The sequence below is a fragment of the Bison bison genome, unplaced genomic scaffold, assembly GCF_000754665.1.
Source record: "Bison bison bison isolate TAMUID 2011002044 unplaced genomic scaffold, Bison_UMD1.0 scf7180017864197, whole genome shotgun sequence".
NCBI classification, from domain to species: domain Eukaryota; kingdom Metazoa; phylum Chordata; class Mammalia; order Artiodactyla; family Bovidae; genus Bison; species Bison bison.
The window spans coordinates 877,227-898,197 of NW_011494769.1; the positions used below are offsets into that span (position 1 = coordinate 877,227).

Here is a 20,971-nt window from a genome sequence, read left to right on the forward strand (position 1 = left end):
CCCACCCCAGGGTGGGAGCTGGTTGGAAGCCCTGAGCAGAGTCATGAGGATTTACACACATGGAGTCACACCATCCACCCTGGGATGCAGATACCAATAGGCAGCTCAGAAAACTGACCAACTTCACATCATCCAGGAACTGCAGTAGAAGACAGGACACAAATGGCACAGAATCTGCTCTTTGCTGTAACATCTTCTTATCATCATAGGCTCTTTCCTGAAGCAGGCAAGTCATTGCTGCTGCAAATGCCGTGGGTTGGGTTTTATTTATTTATTTAGGGACCTTAAATGTGATTAGATGCCTTGGAACTCTCAGCAGCTCAGGGAGGACCCTTTAGTCAAACTCATTTCAAAAGTTAATGGAAAAAAGCTAATGGATTCTGAAGGACGATAGTAATGTATATAAGCCTCCTCTCAGGGGACTTAAGAGGGGAGGGGAAGGTGGAATCATGAGAAAGTACTGGAAGAACATTATGTTACTTTCTGAATTTGCAAAGGCCGCTTTCTGGGAGCAGCTGGTGGGGTCCCAGCTGCTGGGTAGTGGTGATGATTCCACTTCTTTCTAGGAGGAGGAAGAGCTCCAGCGTAGTGTGCAGGGGGCTACCCACTGCAGGAGGTCCTGGGGAAGACCGCCACACTGGCAGGCTGTCCCTGGCCCTCAGAAAGGGCTCTGCCTGTGTTTTCAGTCACTTAACATTTCAGATTTGGGGCAGCTACGGACCCCTGCTCTCCAACCACAAGCCAGACAAAGGGCTGCAAAGGGGCTTTTCAGCCTCCAGGCTGTAACCTGGGGCTGATTCTGGAATCTGGGGCTTTAGCCATTGACATAGGAGCCATTTACAGCGGAGCTTTTTATCTCCTGTATTTGGCTGAGCTGGAGGACATGGCAGCCCATTCCAGTATTCTTGCTTAGAGAATCCTGTGGACAGAGGAGCCTGGTGGGCTGTTGTCCATAGGGTGGCATAGAGTCGGACAGGACTGAAGCGACTTAGCATGCATGCATGCATTGGAGAAGGAAATGGCAACCCACTCCAGTATTCTTGCCTGGAGAATCCAAGGGAAGGAGGAGCCTGGTGGGCTGCTGTCTATGGGGTCGCAGAGTCGGACACGACTGAAGTGACTTAGCAGCATCAGCAGCAGCAGTTGGCTGAGCTCCCCTCAACACTGTTTGCCACTGTCCTGAGAACACTTTTGGAGCTCCTCGTTGCTTCCTAATTCCTCCCTACCTTTCCAGATTTGTTACCACCAACCATTACCCATTCTAATCTGTCCATCATTCCTCAAACATAAACATCGCTTATGCCTTCATCTCCATTATGCTTTTGTGCCCTTCTTTCAACCAAGTACATGCCTCTCTCTCTCTACCTGGAAGTATTCTGTTTCATAATCAAGATTTCTCTGTAATAAATTTTTCTTGGCTACTTTCCATGGAAGTAGACTCCTTTTCTGAACTTGGATAACACTCTATCCATACATACAGGAAGCTTTCCATTCTACCTTTGAAGTGTCAAGAAGGTTTAATACAGATATTTAATTCCTTAACTTAGCCTTTCTCATAGTATGCTCTGTAGAACTCTGGGCTGATAGAATATTACTAATTGTTAAATTTTAAAAAAAAAGCTTTTCTTGATTAAATGAGAAATGGTTGGCTAGGTTTCTTTCTGAACCACTTCCTAAAGTTTTCCTGTACTAACACTTACTGCGAAACTTCCAAAGGAAGATATAATTTGTGGCTTTTCCCAAGCTTATTTGGCCATCAAAGGTGAAAAATCCGACTTAAAGCAGATTAGCTTTCTTGTGGTTAATGACAGGTAAACCTACATGTATATAGTTGATAGTTTCCCCAAGGAGTTCTGTCAGTTTATAATCAGTGAAAGAGGGAGATACATTATTTACATAAATGCAGTTTTTTAAGGACCCTGCAAAGAAGCCATAGTGAATGAGAATAACCTTTTTTGCAAAGGGAATACTCCCTGGCAAATTACTCAGTTTTTATAGGTCTATATTTTGAGCACAGAAGTTTCTTAAAGTGAGGAGTATCTCTGTTGATCTTTTAGACTTTGTATCTTATATAGTGTTGCTGCTGCTAAGTCGCTTCTGTCGTGTCTGACTCTGTGTGACCCCATAGACGGCAGCCCACCAGGCTCCCCCGTCCCTGGGATTCTCCAGGCAGGAACACTGGAGTGGGTTGCCATTTCCTTCTCCAATGCATGAAAGTGAAAAGTGAAAGGGAAGTCGCTCAGTCGTGTCTGACTCTTAGCGACCCCATGGACTACAGCCCACCAGACTTCTCCATCCATGGGATTTTCCAGGCAAGAGCACTGGAGTGGGGTGCCATTGCCTTCTAGAGTAGGTAATGTGAAAGTTGCACAGGAAATACTGATGGAATTAATGAATAGCCTTTCAGAGCCCAATGCCACAGAAAAACCTTTTTATCTGCTAGAAAGATGACCAGCATTTCTAATCAAAAAAGTAAATAAGATCTTTCCCTCTTTGAACAAAATGAAGTCATTTTGTTCTTGTTTGTTTTCCTAGATAGCTTTGGACCATGTAGGTACATCAACTCCATGTGCTATGGTGAAGATGCCAACCACACAGAAGACTGAGGAGCAGAGCCCTGAGCACCCAGGCCTGGGATGCCACTGTCATGGTCCCTGATGCCATTCCTACCTGGTAGCAGGTGCCAAGTTCCCTCCCGTTGGCTGAAAAGGACAACATGCCCATCGCCAGATTCACGAGGCAGCCAATCTCCAGGTCCACGTTGCTGCGACTCGCTCTTTGGGATGTAGCCACGATGTCCCCACCCCAGACCATGTAGCAATTGCTGCGTTTCACGCTAGGAGCCAAAGAGAGCAAAAGACAAAGAATAACCTGGACTGGGGCAGTTTGCAGTCAAGACTCAGGACTGAAATGCCCCCAAAACCTCCAGGGAAGCTTTCCAATCAGCCCTCAATAATTGTTTTTCTTAAGTGAATTCGCTGAGTTTAGGAATGTGGCAATCTATCTGCTTCAAAGAACAGAGTATTCAGGTAATCTTTTCCTGGCTCAATGTCAATTCGCATTTCTGAAACAGATATCAGGGACCACAATATTAGAGGGGAGAACTAAAGGTGCCTGTGGACTTAGAGAGAGGTTTGGTATAAGAGGTGGGAACAAAAAGGTCTGTGTCCTGAGTCCCAGCCCAGTGCCAGGGCAAAAGGCCACTGGACACTTGAGATGCAGGCCCATGTTCCCTAGGATGGCAGGCCTGGGCCACGGAAGACTTGCAAAGTAGATAAAGTTAATATCTGATGTCCTCTCTCCTCTTGACCTGTACTACCTGCCCTCCCAGCTGTCTGGAGTCCTGCCTTCCGCACCCTCACCCTTCCAGACCTATGCACTTGGGTACCTTTCTCAGCTAGCTGGCTACCACTCCCACAAAGAAAACTCCATCACAGGCATTTTGATGAAAATGCCAACTATAATAACCAAAAGATTTTGAACCCCCAAAGCCCAATTTCTTAATGGTAAGATTTCAACCACTGGATGGGCTCTCAAGAAGCAGTAGATGAGTTCCCAGAGCCGCTTATGATGGCTGAGGGCAAGCCCAGCCCTCGTGTGTCCATCTGAGGGACCTGAGAACTTAAAGTTGCATCAAATGACTTGTCTCAGGCTAAAGGACTTCCCTGGTGGCTCAGATGGTAAAGAATCTGCCTGCAATGCAGGAGACCTGGGTTCAATCCCTGGATTGGGAAGATCCCCTGGAGGAGGGCATAGCAACCCATTCTGGTATTCTCTCCTTGGACAGAGGAGTCTGGCAGGCTATGGTCCATGGGGTTGTAAAGAGTGGGACACAACCGAGTGACTAAGAACACACAAAGGAGAAAGTGACTCTATATTGGACACTACATCAGCCCTTTAAACTTCCTAAGGTCGATCTGATTTTGCCTTGGAAAGCCAAGAGTTTGATTAGAATTCTTCCAGGTTCTTTCTGATTCTCAAAGTCTATCCCTTTCCCCAACAACTAGAAATCCCCTTTGTAAGCATGCCTTCACCTCCTCTGCCTGCCTCTTCTCTAGGGTACCAGTGGGGCCGGTTTCGCAGTGTAAATGCCCTCAGGCAGAGCCAGTGCAAATTGCTCCTCTAAAGTGAGTTATAGCCATTGCTAGATTTTCATTAAGGTTAAACTGCAGCTGTGTTACTACTACTTTTCAGTGATTAGAGTACTAAGTACATGGATGACTACAGAATCCAGTTAATAATGTATGAAAGTCATGGGAGTGTGAAGTGCTACGCTTTGGTCCTATTTTAAAGGGCTCAAGTTTGAAATGCCCGAAAGCATCTGAAAATCGATCCCGTGTTTATTTCTTATTATACAAGACAAAGAACCAAGAGTTATTGAAGTGAAGTTATTGAGCACCTACTATTTCCTGCGTCTTATTCTAGGTGCCAATGTGCCACATACTTTTCTCAGTGAGTGTGGTCTGAGGCTCAGATAAATAAAATTATCAGTCTGGTGTGGCACAGCCAGAAAACTGGAGCAAGAGACCCAGCTGGGAGGAGACCGTCTGGCTTTTTGTTCTTTTGGCTGAAGAGTGAAGTCTGGACTGGACAAGGACTTTCACATACCTTTCTTTGTAACCAAACCAGATGTTGCATTTGGTTACAGCATCTCCTCTGGGTCTCATAACATGCTGGACAGTCAGTAATGGTAATAAGAGCAATGTTTATTGAGTACTTGGGGCAAGGCACTGCTGTAGGCACTTACCTATGTTTTATCTCAATCCTCAAAACACTCTGTTAGATTAGAACTATTATTCTCATTTTATAGATGAGGAGGTTCAGACCCAGGGTGGTTAAGTAACAGGCCCAAAGTCACACCTCTAGAAAGCACTGGAACTGAGTTTAAAATGGGGGCAATTTGCTTCCATTGTCCTCTTTGCTTCCTCTGTCCTCTTAACTACCCACCACAATGGTCTCCCAGGACACAGCAATCCTGCCTGACCTCAGCCCCTAGTCTTTGATGAGCAAGTAGCATCTAAAGAGCATTGATTGCAAAACATCCTGACTTTTTAGGGATAAAGGTCAGCATGAGGACCAACTTCTTACATTTCTATATAAGTCTGTATGGGCAAGGACTCTAGGAAATCTCACTGAGGTAGAAATAAAGTCTGCTGGTTCATCTCTGGGGCAATGGTGGCCAAAGATCTTTTTTCTGATGGCAGTTCTAGTGGACTGGTGGGAGGATATGGGTGTACCTAAGGCATGTTTTTCTTTAAGATCCCTAATTTCTACTCAGCGGTAATTATTCCTGAATTCGTCATGTCTCTTTGATGGTCTTTATTCTTTCAGCCATTACCAACTTTTAGGATGGGGAGTTCTGAGTTGATCAGCTGCTGTGTATGATGTGGTACATCTTTTTATTTCTTTGGAACTGATTTCCCTCAAGCACCTGAGGATTTTTCTCTGCCTTTTTCTAATGTTGCAGAAATTGGGACTTGTCCAGATATCAGAGAGAAAAGACTTAGAGGGAGCTTAGACCTCTCAATTGTCCATCTGTATTTCCCATTCCTGGGTCATGTTTTATATACGTAATGAAACTGCCCTTTATTCTGGCTGATAATAACTTCGCCCACCATAGTACCCTCTCCACAGCCCCACCCCAAGCTCATTCACTCAAGGATTTTAAGCCTGTGCTTTTTTCCCCTCTTTATAATAGAAGTTGGGATGTTTCCTTCTTTGAGTTGTGAGCAGAGAGAGGAAAAAGACTGCTGGATGAGAGAGGGAGGAACCTGATGGCCAAACCTGCCCCTTGGAAGTCCTCTTACCTTTCGTGGACTCGGCCTCTTTCATCCCCCAGAGTAACAGTCACAGTACAGTTTTTATTCAGGTCAAACTTTTCACTGTACAAGTGATAATCCGGAGTCACCCATCCGACCCACACGCAGGAGGGGTCCTGTCCGGCAAAGATGCGGATCGCATAGTAGCACTGCTGGGGAGAGACCACAGATGGAGTGAGTGACCCCAGCTGGGGGGAATGGGCTCAAGAGGTAGACATTACACAGCAGCCCACTTGTCCCCTTTTCGTAGAAAGCACACTCTGTACTGGAGTGTGCCCTGCTCTCTGGACTAGGGGCAGGGCTGATGCGAGAACTTGGCTTCCTTGTTTTCCCGCTTTCTGTTGTGCTTTAGCACCTAGACAATCAGGCACCTATTCTGTCACCCTCTGCCCAGAAGATGCTGCTGCTGCAGAGATCAGGGGCAGCCACTCAACGGTCAACATAGAACCCTCACTCTCTTCTGGCTCCTCGGGCTGCTGGGGGGAGCTGGGCACTGTCTGCCTTCAGAGAGAACAGTCAAGGTTCAGAGAACAAGGCCACTTGCCACTTCTGCAGGGAAGTCCAGGGATATATTTTTTTAAGTCTTAAGAAGGAAAAAGCCCACATTGTGGCCAAAGGTGCTTCATAAAAGAAAAAGCCCACATTGTGGCCAAAGGTGCTTCATATGGCCATTAGGCTCAGTGACAGGCAGGGCTGAAAACCATAGCCATTCTTAGGTAGGCACTGTAACAATTTGTGAAGTTTATCACTGTGTTGTAATAGCAACTGAAGCACTGAGTTAAGTGACTGCTTCATCATTTTCTTTATGAAACTGAACACATTTATTCTAAATGAAGTCCTCATATTTGTTGTTATCTCCAATTTTTTTTGATTGGAAGAGAAAAGAGTCAGCCAGACACAACCTGTGCTGGAATCCTGGGGCTGGCAGCTATTAATCGTGTGACCTTAGACAAGTCATTTGTCTTCTGTGCCTTGGAGTGCAAGAGATTGTTCATCTCCCAGGGCTGCAATGGAAATTAAGGGGGAAGGTGACACAGTGTGCTCCGTGCAGTGCTCTGCACACAGCAGGTGTGTGACATGCCAAGGCAAGAATCTTATGCCAGACAGTTAACCTATGATTACCGGGTTGCAGGGTAACTTTATCGAAGGGGTGACATGCATTTCTTACAAACAGCTTTTTTTTTTTTTGGTCAGGTGCTAAATAAAAATGAGTTGTTTTTTAGTTGCTAAGTCATGTCTGGTTCTTTGCAACCCCATGTCCTGTAGCCCACCAGGCTCCTCTGTCCATGGGATTTCCTAGGCAAGAATACCAGAGTGAGTAGCCTTTTCCTTCTCCAGGGAATCTTCCTGACCCAGGGATCAGATCTGCATTTCCTGCATTGGGAGGCAGATTCTTTACCACTGAACTACCAGGAAAGCTCAAAAGGAAGAAAGAAATTAGGAAGCATTGCTTTCTGACCACTGTTTATAGAAAAGAATCAAAAGCAGCCTGCATCTTCTGGGCTGGCTCCCTGCTCTTTTTTTTTCATTTGACTGCTTTCAACATCATTCCTGGCACTGCTCAGAGAGATGGGAGAGTTGATTCACAGTTTACATAAAAGAGCAAACAAAAGGATTAAATTAACAGCCCCCCTTTCCCCCTCAACTGGTGTTCCTTTCAATCAGAAAGGCAGTGCTGGGTCCCTGGTGGCAAGTAGGTACCAAGTACACAATGATGCCCAATTAGATGCTCTAGGTAGAGTTCTGTTTTGCACTGAATAACTGTTTTTCTTTCCCCCACTTGAGAGATGCCATAGATATGTTCTGGAAGCATTAAGATGGATATTAAAAGGCAGAGTAATTGGCAATTAAAGAGGATCTCTAGACAGATCTTTGCTGTAAGGGGCATATTACCAGGCATGGCAAAGAATCAAATAATTAAAACCATAATTGAGCACATTTACTTACTGTTGTTGTGTGAGAGAGTATTTCTTGCATCTGTTTCCTGGGGGGAAGATAACCCATGTTTAGTTCTTCAGCTCTATAAAGAAGCCAACAAGTCTGACAGGCAATTGATCTACCTTTAATGACGAAGACAAGTTTAGGAAGCTGCATGTTTCCCACATATGAGTGATCCCAACTGATCTTGGAACTTTTCATCAGCAACCTGCTACCAGCAGGCAGGACTATGCCTTCTAACTCTTGTCTCTCAGCCCAGATGTAAGGTAGGGCAAGGGGGAGGCTGGGGAGATGTTAATAATATAGGCAGGGATACCCTGGGATACACTATCCTGTTCTCTCAAACAGCTTTGCTTCTTTAAAGCTTGGTAGATAGTAAAACTCTTGAGGAAACCTGCACCAGCCTTATATCAGTGATTAAAAATAGACATGAAAGGGAAGAAAGATAGCAAGGAATATATTTCTTATCAGGCAGAAGGAAGTCACATCACTCATGAGTCACACAGCTACTGGGTTGGACATTGGCCATAGTTATGCAAAGAAGGTAGAATTTGCCTACAGAAGCTTCTAATTTCACACAATGGCAACAACAATTGCACTTACATTCTTTTCTACTCCAAAACATAGGAATTACAAGTTGCAAGGAGGCTAGGGACTCAGAGCTTGAGAAGAGCAGAAACGTGTCCACTGGATGTGACGTAATCAAGCTTGACTGGCCCCCTAATTATACACTGTGGGCACACACACACACGCATGGGCACACACACGTATGAGCACACATCCTTATTTCTTTCCTGACTGAAAGCAGAGGGAACCCTACAGACTGGGCTCCAGCTGTGCCATGGTGCAGTGAGAAGTAGACAAAGTCAGTTTTGCAGCAGACATGCTGAGCACCTCTGAGAGCTGGAGCCCCCTCTCCCTCACCTTTTCTGGAAAGCATCACTGTCCATACAGGGGCTGTGACTGAAGGAGGAGTGGCACTCGACGGGCACGCTCAGGCGGCAGTAGATCATGGTGGCACTGCTGTTCTGGGTGCCGAATGTCTTGTGGGTCACCTTGAGGCACGGAGGGGTATCCATGGTGCCGTCGATCCTCACGACCTGGAAATGCCACCATCCTCACCTGACAGCCTGACTCCCGCCCACCCTCTCTTCCCTCACTGACTACCTACGTAAGGCTTTCTGCGAACGGCAAAGGTTGTCATGAGTGGTAACCCAACCGTTACACTTATCGTAATGTGGACCCTGCCCAATAAAATATCATAGACCCACTTCTGGCTGGGGAGATTAGGGATTGGAAAACATGACTGCTGGGTTTTCTGCAAGGTCAAGGGCGCCAGGCAGCAGGGGTGTTGCAGTGCGTTTGCTGATGCTGACCTTTTAGGAAGGTGGCGAGTGGCTAAAGAAGAAACTTTCCATAGGTTTCCCATGTCAGTAGGCATAAGAATATCTAAGGGGGAAGGTGCCAGAAAGCCCAAGACTCCAGAAGTGACATTAGAGTTTCCTCAGAGGACCCTGTCTCCCACCTGGTGGACTTCACGCCTTTACCTGCAGCCTGAGTCAAACAGAGGCTCCTGACAAAGGAGGAAATTCCGGCTCCAGGGCGTGAGCACTTGGAGGAGTGCAGTGGAGGAGGAAAGATCACAACTGGGTGTTTGAAGTGTATGTGTTGGGATGGGATGGGGAGCAGAGAAAGTGAGCAGACTTACAATGATGATTTTGTTATGATCTGAGCACTTCTCCCTGCATTCTAGAGCCAGTTTCTATCCTGCGGTCCATGAGCATGCTTACCTAGGTTTGTGGGGTCTGCATATTTTCAGTTTGTCAAAGGGGCTCATGACTTCCAAAAAGTTTATGAGCCAGCTTTCTAAAGTAACTATCAGGTAGAAATTGAAGAAATTCAAGTCTACTATTTAAGGGTTTGGGGGAAAGGGGAGATGAAGAGCTGATGCTTGCTGAATTCAGATTGGGAGGTGAGTGAAGGAGACACACTCTGGTGGAAGCGAGCCCTTGAATCTAATGCTTCAGTGGAGTTGATCTGTCTGACATCCCATCAGCTCCCATCTCACCCTGACACCATGAAAAAATTGTAGTGTGTGTGGGCGACACAGGGCAAGGAGATGTAGAACCAGAACCCAAATCAGGATCCTTACAATCTTTGGCTTCTCTGCTCCTCTGCTCCCCACACAAGGTACAAGCATCATAATCAACTATTGCACCTCCACCTAAAAAGCTGGAGATGGTTCTGCAGGAATTAAACACAGCCTAAGAGACATTAAGTCCTGAGCAGAGGAGAACAATGTCCGGGACATATCATCTTAAGTGCAGGTATTGAACTATTTTAGGAAAATAACATTTAAGGACTCTAGATACTGTTTTGCTCTAATACTACTATAGTAACATCTGGAGAATATGTAGTGGCCCAAAGATTTGGGGATATGGATCTGCAAGGTGGTTGGTTATCCCTTGTAAGATGCCACTCAGCTGCCACAACTAAGGTGCCTGTAATGACAGCTCTGGAGTCCGGCAAGGAGGTGACTGGGGACAGCCAGGGCGTGGACTTGGGCAAGCACCAGTTGTGACAGGAACATCAGTGGGAGCTCAGTGCCTGGGTCCCCCTGCGCTGCCAGCGTCCCCCACGATGTGTACATGTAGCATACCTCTATCTGCGGATGATCCTTGGGCACGTTGACAAATGTTGGGAGGCGTTTGCTGAACCACATGGCCACGTCACGATTCATGTTGACAGCAAAAGGCTCAAAGCCCTCTTGGAGGCCGCACATGGTATAAAACTTGAAGGTGCTGGCGTCCATCCCGAGATTCATGCGGCCGATCTGAGACAGCCCCAGAGAGCAGATGGGCACAAAGCCTGCAGAATGGTGAGAGAGCTCGGTCAGCCTGCAGGACTGTCCCGGGAGGCTGGGAGGAAGCAGAACCCTTGCTTCCCTCACAGCTTTGAGTCCCAGTAGAAAAGATAGGACAGCATCCTTTTCTTTCTTCCTGGCCCATATACTCAACAACAGGAGGCCATGTGGAGCTGACAGCTGCCCGTGATATATGGGAAAGACAAGCGAGTCTGGTTCAAAATGACTGGCAGAAAAAATAACCATCCAGCCAAGATGTAAATAAATGTCATCTGGAAAGTAAAACCAATAAGAGAGAAAGTGAAATTCTTTATTTATGTCTTAGTTAAAACTGATATTACTTGTGCGCTAAGTCACTTCAGTCATGCCTGACTCTTTGTGACCCCATGGACTGTAGCCCACCAGACTCCTCTGCCCATGGGATTCTCCAAGCAAGAATACTGGAGTGGGTTGCCATGCCCTCCTGCAGGGGATCTTCCCAACCCCAGGGATTGAATCTGCATCTCTTACGTCTCCTGCATTGGCAGGCAAGTTCTTTATCACTAGCACCAATTAGGCCCTGGGTAATTTTAGTTATCTATCTCTGGAGATATACTTTCTTTTAAATTGAGTTATAGTTGATTTACAATATTATATTAGTTTCAGGTATACAACATAGTGAATCAATATTTAAATAGATTGTATTCCATTTGAAGTTATTACAAAACAATGGCTGTATTTCCCTGTGCTGTACAATATATTCTTGTTGTTTATCTCTTTGATACACAGTAGTTTGTGTCTCTTAATCTCATACCCCTATCTTGCTCCTTCCCTCTACCTTCTCCCCACTGTTTATCATGAGTTTGTTCTGTGTATCAGTGAGTCTCTTTCTGCTTTGTTATATATATTCAGTTGTTTTATTTTTTAATTTCACATATAAGTGATAACACAGCATTTGCCTTTGTCAGACTTATTTCATTAAACATAATACTCTGTGGATCCACCCACGATGCTGCAATAGCAGAATTTCATTCTTGGCTAACTAATATTCGTGTGTGTGTGTGTCTGTGTGTGTGTACGTGTGTGGATATAGATATATACACACATATGTATATACATATACAGACACATCATCTTTTAATCATTCATCTGTTTATAGGCACTTAGAGTGCTTCCATATCTTCAACCCTGTGTAATTTTAAATTTTGCCCCAAATAAAACAATGCAAGAAGCCCAAAGAATGACTTGATGTAAATTGCCAAATTTCTCTAGGTCCCAGCATCTTCTCCAGTGAAATGAGAGGTACAATGGCTCTTGTCATTTGAGAATATGCTAAGAAGTTTTGGATGCTACACTATGACTGCTTGTTTACAAAATACATCTTACAAACCCTATCCTCCCAGTCTACTGTTATAGTCCCCTGCTAAGTAGGAAAGTGAGATTTTCAAGCAGAAGCTGTAGAAAACTGTTCGCTCCTACAGTTACTGTCTCTCCAAGCTCTTTTCTGTGTCCTCATCATAATAAAGCATTGCCATGCAGAACAGACCCAAAGCAGAAGTTCAGATCGCTTGGTGTTCTTGTCTGTGGGCTATTTATGAATCATAATTGTGGACCAACAAATCAGCAGAGTTGGGAAAGCACTAATTATCCCAGACCTGGGAAGACATGAGGCAGGCAGCTGGAGGGCAGCTGAGGCTGCAGACTGCTCGGAAAAGGACGAAGGGCTCCGAGGCTGGACGCTAAACCAGGGCTTGGAGCACCCCCATAAAGAAAATCGTGTCACTCCTAAGGAAGGAGTGTTTATGTGAGGGACATTTAAAGGTCAATTTTGGGAGAATTTATGTTCAACAGTAAGTCACTCATAGAGATCAAGGCCAAAATTCACTCTTCCTAAAGTCAGTGTGTATATACTGTTACCTAAATCACAAAGTTTCTATGTAAATAAGTCATAAAAGTGAAAGATAAATCCCTCCCAAGCTGAGTTGGTTATTTTCAGAAACTGAATTTATTTAAGATATTATGTGATACTGTTTAATACTATTTCTAAGTAAGAGAGCTACAATGAAATCCTAGCAATGCAGGTGATGTCTGTACAAAGAGCCTCCACCCAGGACCACTGGGGGTGGCCCCACCCCTTGGGAAGGTGGAAGGTCTGGTCGATTAGACTCATGGACCTTCCTGAGTATTGTTTTGCTTCTGATACTATGCTTCATAGCCTTTGAGACTATAATAGATGAAACTACCCCCTTCTACAGACAGAGATTTTTATAAGTAAGGAAGCTTTGAAGATATGACTCTAGTATGGAATAAGGACTACTTGTTGGCACAATTTTGGGGAGCCTACTGGGACAGAGGGCTCCGCTTTATGCTGTGAGATGTGAAGGAAGGAAAAGAAATCATCCCGGTTGCCAGGGGCTTAGAGAAATGAGGATGACAAGTGGAAAGTGGGAGAGTGAATGGTGTGTGGTAAGACATTCCCACTTGCAAGACAGTACTTTTGTTTCCAACCTGGACAAGTACCACTGGAGTTAGCTTTATCTGGAAGACCTGATTTTGAAGCATTCCATCCCTGATGTGAGCAGAGACATGACATCTTAAGAAAGTCTCTTGGAAGTGGAGAAAAAGGAACTCTCTGACACTGTTGGTGGGGAATGTAAGTCGGTGCAGCTATTATGGAGAACATTGGAAAAGACTGATGCTGGGAGGGATTGGGGGCAGGAGGAGAAGTGGACGACAGAGGATGAGATGGCTGGATGGCATCACTGACTCGATGGACGTGAGTCTGGGTGAACTCCGGGAGTTGGTGATGGACAGGGAGGCCTGGCGTGCTGCGATTCATGGGGTCGCAAAGAGTCGGACACGACTGAGCGACTGATCTGATCTGATGGAAGTTTCTCAAAAAACTAAAAGTAGAGTTCCATATGATCCAGCAATCCCAATCCCAGGCATATATCTGGACAAAATTATAATTTTGAAAGATTTTTGTGCCCCTATACTCAAAGCAGCACTCTTGACAATAGCCAAGACTTGGAAGCAACCTAAATGTCCATTGCCAAATGAATGGATAAAGAAGATGCAGTACATATATACAATGGAATACTACTCAGCCATAAAAAGGACGAAATACTGCCATTTGCAGCAACATGGATGGACCTAGAGATTATCATACTGAGTGAAGTAAGAGAAAGACAAATACCATAGGATATCACTTATAAATGGAATCTAAAATATGACATAAATGAACTTATCTATGAAACAGAAACAGATTCACAGACATACAGAACAGACGTGGTTGCCAAGGGAGACGTGGGGTGAGGAGGGATGTTTGAAGTTTGAGGTTAGCAAATGCAGACTATTATAAACAGAATAGATAGACAACAAGGTCCTATTGTATAGCATAGGGAACTATATTTGATATCTTGTTATGAATGATAATGGAAAAGAATTTAAAAATACATATATATATATACACATATAGTATGTATATATGTGTGTGTGTGTATAGATATAAAACTGAACCACTTTGCTGTGCAAGAGAAATAACACAATATTGTAAATCAAGTGTACCTCAATAAAATCAATAAAAAAAGAAAGCCACTCTTTCCCTTTCTTCTCCAACATGAATGATAGGATAAGTAAGCAGCAGATTCAAAACATGAGGACTTCTGAATAACTTCAGGTCACATCAGTGACTTCCTAATTATAGACACTCTGACAATGTAAGATGCACACAGAAAGGAAAAAAGGTCATATTTGCACAAAGCCCTTTTTCTAAGGAACTTGGGCTCCTCATTGTTCCTAAGACATCAGCAGAGGGGACAGTACTTTGCTGTCCCTCTGAGTCACAGACCAGCTGCCAGTCAGTGGGCAAGACAAGGGGGGAAGGTTACAGGGGATGAATACCCCAGATCTAAACAGCAGTCATGTCCCGGGGGCGGAGGGCTGCCCTCATTACAGAGCAGAGCACTGGCCCTCTGGGACAGAAGCCATCTCTACAGGGGCCAGCTGAACATTGCCTGCAAACAGGCTCCTCAGCAGCAGCAAAAGTCAGGTATGTCAAAGCAACGGGAGGGAGTGTCAGGGACCTCCTGGGAGCTAAGTGGGCACAGCAGGGCAACTCTGTACAGTGGCAGACGAGAGCCTAAATCCCAGGCTTGCATCAAAAAAGCGAAACCCCAGAAAGGACTGAGACAAAGAGACATCCTCACAAGCACCAGCACTTTCTCCTGGGGAGGAATACTTTAAAACTGGATCAGCTCCCTCCACCTGGTAGAGAGGCTCCAGCTAAGGATCACTCCTCCACAACTTCCTGACTTGAGACATTACAACTTCATGTAACTCAGGAACTCTTGACAGACAGAGGAGGGAGGGACAATGATGATAAACCACACCAGCTAATATTTATCAAGTACCTCTAGGTGTCAGGCCCTGGGCTTAGCACTCTATGGATATATTACTGTGACTGTCTTACAGTGAGGAAACTGAGGCCTAACAAGTTGAGTAACTTGCTCAAAGGACTGTCTCCTGGAGTGCATGCAGGGCCAGCATGTGAACAAGACTGCCAGAGGAGCGGTCCAGAGTGAGCAGTGAGGACTGAGGCCCAGATGCCTGCTTTCTAACTCTCACTTCTGGTGACTGGCTTTGTGATGAACTCTTCCTTCAGTGTTCAGATGATTTTCCTAAGTGTCATATAGTTGACTAGTTTGCCTCTAGGTCAGGCAGCGGGAGACCTTCGACCATGAAGCACTCCAGGCCCCCAGGAGGAGAAGGACTGCCTGTCACAAGTGGCCGCATGGCTCCCTGGAGTTGGTTTGGTCTTACCTGGATGGACAGAGCCACTTGGTAAGGCCACGTGGCATCACCGTGAACAATGTCACCTACACACAAGGATCCACACTTTGTACACAACTATAACCCCCAGCTCAAATGAGACAGGAGATGTAACAAGATGGAAAAATAAAGGTGAAAAACAATACTCCATCCCGACATGCAGACTAGTAGATGCAATTATGCTGACGTCATTGAAGAGGTCTGAGGAGGAAATTTGCAAATGGCATTATTTGGAACCTAGATGTACATAGAATCCCTGTTTGAGGAAAGGAATGTCAAGAACATATTCATTTAAATGCTGCAGAGGGCCCCAGGTTCTGATGAACTTTGTATCACAAGGCCTCATAGGGTTGTGTGATTAGGAAGAGGGACCCCCAGGAGGTCATCTTTTTATAATTCAGGAGCTTGGAAAGAAACCAGTTCTCTAGACCACACCAACCATGGATCCTTTTTAAAATCCATGTCAAACTGAAGAAATTTACTGAGAGCCAATCACTCCCCAGTAGCGGAAAAACTGAGATCATTGGGAGAAGTGGTGAGACGGCTGCCCAGACCATTCCTGGGGTGTTTCTCAGAGTCTCCATCCAGCAGTTCATGTTTTATCCATTAATTTTAATTTCCTAAGCCTCACAAAGAGGGAGTTCAGGGACAGCACCAAGATCGTCACAAGCTCTGTCAAAAACGCGGGGAACAGGAGGCCGCGCTCCCCTGCCACAGCCGCTCCCTGGAGCACAGCACCCACTTGGAGAGAGAATGACGGGGGGCTCTAGGTGCCAGCGTGCTTGTGCAGACGACAGCGACTCTGCCTGCAAGAAAGTTTCATCTGCTGCCTGTGGAAGAGCTGCTGGTAGAGCCAGAGCTGGGGCATCTGTTAAGCCGTGACACGCCGATAGAGGAAGAGATTGGGAGGCTGTCCCTGCAGACACTGAAGCTGTAGCAAAGCAGGGTGTGCCCAGGGGGTGTCTGGCAGCAGCAGCAAGGGAGACCAGCTCTAAATTAAACTCTTTCAGACCTCATGTTCTGAGGTCCAGAATGATGTTCAGAATTTTATCTTCCTTTCCTTTAAATGGGATCAAAGGGAAGACTAACAGCAAAGGTTTCTCTGTGAGAGCTTCTCAGCTTCCAGATGCCTTTCGGTGACAACATTGAGAGCTGTGAGGGTGCAGGCCAGGGAACACAGTAGAGAACAATGATTAGGAAAACAAAGCTGATAAGAGTATGTCATCTATGATGCAGAGGAGGATGGGGATGACAGCTTATAAATCACCCAAAGAAAAAAAATCAGCCACGAATCGTAGTGCCTGCTCCCATTCCTTCCCCCAAAGGACTAAAAATACTTACCCCAGCAGGGTAAACAGCCTGAATCAAGGCTGGGGTGTTGGCGACCAGAACACACACACAAACGGGATTTTGCTTTCTGAGGGGCTGTAATGCACACAATGTTTTATATTCAACAGATGGTTTTCCTAACAGCTCAAGGCAAGACTTTCTGGTTCTTTCCACTTTATGCAGAGCTACTCTATGGTTAAAGAGCTCTCTATGGTTATTCTAAGCCTCTGGGTTATTGTCGTCAAAGAATTGCATGCAGACTCCCTTTCAATTGCCCTTCCTCTGACTCCTGAGCCATCACAGAACTGAAAAGGCCTCCCAATTATCTTGTCTCCATGTTATTAAAGTGCAGTGCAATGCTACAGTACAATGTGTTAACATAATACAGTACAATTCTATTATAAAACAGAGTCCTAATAATAGACTTTGTTATTCTGAAGGTCAAATCATGTCTTTCTATACAAAGGGTCAATGAGGCATCTCTTTTATTACAGCACAGACGATCTCTAAAAGCAGAGTTCTCCTACAGCATCCCCTTTCTTTATAGTATTCTTCTGCTCAAACCCTAGGACAGCCCCCCATGTCATAGAGAGTGGAGTCCAAGAAGAGTGGGCCCAGATTAGACAATACAGTTTCCTGAATAAAAAGACCAAGTCTTGGTATTCAAGGCTATAATCTGTAACTTCTCATTCTTTCCAGCTTTGTCTTCTATAAATTCCATACACAATCATTCAAATGCTATTATCACTCTTTTCTGCAGTTTCCTGATTCCTCTCTATTACTCTACTTACAACCCCTTCCCCCGAGAAGAAGGCCCTTCTTAGAGGTAAAAAGCTCATCTGTAGTTGCTGAGACAGCTCATAGTTTTCATTTAACTTTCAGTTCCAATTCCAGTCTTCTAGAATTTTCATCCTGTATTGGTCAACTGCCATTTCTGACCTATCGCTTTGTATTGGTAGTTACCTTTCTGTATTTTCATTTAATTTATTTTTTGAACTAGAAAATTAACTCCTTCATTTTGCTACTATTTACATTTATGTATACTTTAGACCACTGCTTCTCATACTTCAAAGTGCATGGGAGCTGTCAGAGTATCTTATTTGAATGCAGTTTCTGAATCAGTAGGACTAGCATGGGGTCTGAGACCCTGCATTTATAACAAGCAGCTCACACTTTTGATTATCAAGGCTTTAGACCTCATGGAGTTCTTACAACTCTGAAAACTGACAAGATCTTTTTCTTTTCCTTATGTTGAGCCAAAGTCTTACAGATAACTAAGCTCCCGGAGTCCACAGGGTCACTGGACTTTGGACTCTGCCTACTCCAGGAAGCTCCTTTCCTTGGGGATGAGCCTAAATTACCTAGTTCTTTGTTTTTCTCCAGCCTCATTGAAGATAGCCCCAGACATGAAGATGATACCAGTCTAATGGCAAAAATTGAAGAGGAACTAAAGAGCCTCTTAATGATGGCAAAAGAAGAGAGTGAAAAAAACTGGCTCAACATTAAAAAAATTAAAATCATGGCATCTGGTCCCATCGCTTCATGGCAAATAGAAGAGGAAAAAGTGGAAGCAGTGAAAGATTTTATTTTCTTGGACTCCAGAATCACTGCAAATGGTGATTGCAATCATGAAATTAAAAGACACTTGCTTCTTGAAAGGAAGCTATGACAAACCTAGACAGTATATTAAAAAGCAGAGACATCACTCTGATGACTCTAAAAAGATCCAAATAGTCAAAGCTATGGTTTTTCCAATAGTCATGTACAGATGTGTGAGTTGGACCATAAAGAAGAGTGAGTGCTGAAGAATTGATGTTTTCAAATTGTAGGGCTGGAGAAGACTCTTGAGAGTCCCCTGGACTGCAAGGAGATCAAAGCAGTCGATCCTAAAAGAAATCAACCCTGGCTATTCACTGGAAGGACTGATGCTTAAGCTGGAGCTCCAATACTTTAGCCACCTGATGTAAAGAGCTGACTCAGTGGAAAAGACCCTGATGCTGGGGAAGATTGAGGCAGGAGAGGGGACGACAGAGGATGAGATGGTTGGATGGTATCACCGATTCAATGGACGTGAGTTTAAGCAAACTCTGGGAGATAGTGGAGGAGAGAGGAGTCTGGCATGCTGCTGTCCATGAGGTCCCAAAGAGTCGGACACGACTTAGTGACTCAACAACAACATGAAGAGAGCACTGCCTGTGCTGGGTACTTAGTGAATATCTGTTTCCAAAGAGCAGTGACAGAGGATGGCTCGTCCCCAACCCCCTCATGTCATCAACGTTTCCTCCCTCTTTGCCTCAGAACCAGTACGTGGGCCATTCTTTCTGCTAGCAACTTCTTTCCCAGTTGTTTCCAAAAATATATTCTTTAAAACTCGGATTTTAAACCTTTTTAGAAGGCATTAAAACATGACCCCATATTGCTTCAGTCATCCTGTCTTTCTAAGAAAATACACTGACTTGCAGCTTTTCTATTATCCCAAATATATGGCTCTTAGAAAAATCTTTAAAGCTCTTTTAAGGTCCAGTTGATATGCATGTTGCAGATAATAGGTGTCTGTACAAAGTATGAAAATGATTTATAAAGCTAAAACACATTGTAAATAAAGAATATTTTATATGTATTAAAAATATGCATGCACGCTAAGTCGCTTCCATTGTGTCGGACTCTTTGCAACCCTATGGTCCATAGCCAGCCAGGCTCTTCTGTCCATGGAGTTCTCCAGGCAAGAATACTGGAATGGGTTGCCATGTCCTACTCCAGGGGGTCTTCCCAACCCAGGAACTGAACCTGTGTCTCTTATGTCTCCTGCACTCACAAGCGGGTTCTTTACCACTAACACCACCTGGGAAGCCTCAATTATATGCTCATTTATTTCTGCTGCTCTTGCCTCTACAATTTTATCTTTTTTAACGTTTGATGCAGGGAGAGGAGACTGTCTCTTTTTGTAAAGTGCCAGAAATTTAGAGCTACCTGGAACCCTAATCATTTACAGATGGGGAAAAGAGGCACAAAGAGGTTAAATAAAGTCAACCTGAGATGTCACAGGAGGAGAAGGACAGAGGCAAGATGGGAACCCAGGTCTTCTGCCCTGGAGCAGCCTCTTCCCCTCTCAGCCTCCCTGCCTTCTCCTCCTTTGTACTGCAGGAGCAGAGAGTGGCATGGCACCAAGACCAGAGGTGTGATCACAGCGGGTATTAAGTCACTGCCACAGAATATTACATCTGAGGAGGATGTTGGCATTTATATGGTCTATCATCCTGTTTTCTGGTACAGATGAAGGAGGCAAAGCCCAGAGGAGTCAAACCAAGCCTTGCTGGGAGCCCACAGCTTGTTAGGAGCAAGGCAGCTGACTCACAGTCCAGTGTTCCTAGTCCTGGTGCCAGCAGCCTTGTGCACATAAGGGAGTTCTGTACACAAGAAATAAGAAGCACCTATTGCCCCTTTGTGTAGCCGGAAACACCAACCTGACTGTAGTCTATTCCTGGCCATTAACAAGTGCAACTGTGCTTGGGTTTCACAGCATGTTTGAGTTTCAGAATGAATTCTTTTTCATTCAAGGAACAGCTAAGTCAACTTCCATGTTTCAGTGATTCTCATCAAAACATTAAGTTCAATTATACCAACATTCACAATGACAATTCAAATCAGAATAAGAGGATAATTCTAATTCATTGATCTTCCTCTCCTGCCAGGGACATCAGTGCACAGGCAATTAGCACTTCCTTTGTGATCCTGAGAAACCTGGGGAACATTACCATGCCAAGGCACAAAGCAGGGAATTAGAGGGGAGCGCCTTGGTCATTCTATGCCTATATCTGGCTCAGATGGTAAAGAGTTTCTGCAATGCAGGAAACCGGGGTTCAATCCCTGGGTCAGGAATATCCACTGGAGAAGGAAATGGCAACCCACTCCAGTATCCCTGCCCGGAGAACCCCATGGACAGAGGAGCCTGGTGGGCTACAGTCCATGGGGTTGCAAAGAGATGGACACGACTGAGCAACTAACACTTTCCTGGTCAATCTCTCTGGAAGTTCAGACTTACATTTATGCTGCATATATCAACTATCTCTATTATTTGTTTTGATTCTTCAAAAATGATAGTATAAGAGCTGTCTTCACCCCAGGGCTTTAGGTCTGCAAAGGTCAGTGTGCCATGAGTGAGGAGGCATAAGATTTCACCCCGCTCCCTGGAGTTCCCTTCATCTTGTGGACA

At 44.9% G+C, this 20,971-nt stretch overlaps 1 protein-coding gene across 1 annotated transcript in view; it reads right to left on the bottom strand.

Annotated features, from left to right (window-relative positions):
- RYR3 (ryanodine receptor 3) overlaps positions 1–20,971 on the bottom strand; it is a 567,299-nt gene that overhangs the window by 186,619 nt on the left and 359,709 nt on the right. Inside the window, exons 28-32 of the mRNA XM_010844173.1 lie at positions 10,417–10,625; positions 8,682–8,857; positions 7,767–7,803; positions 5,808–5,971; positions 2,671–2,836 (exon numbers count right to left, since the gene is read on the bottom strand). Coding sequence (XP_010842475.1) covers positions 2,671–2,836; positions 5,808–5,971; positions 7,767–7,803; positions 8,682–8,857; positions 10,417–10,625 — 752 coding nt within the window. The remainder of the gene's footprint in view (positions 1–2,670; positions 2,837–5,807; positions 5,972–7,766; positions 7,804–8,681; positions 8,858–10,416; positions 10,626–20,971) is intronic.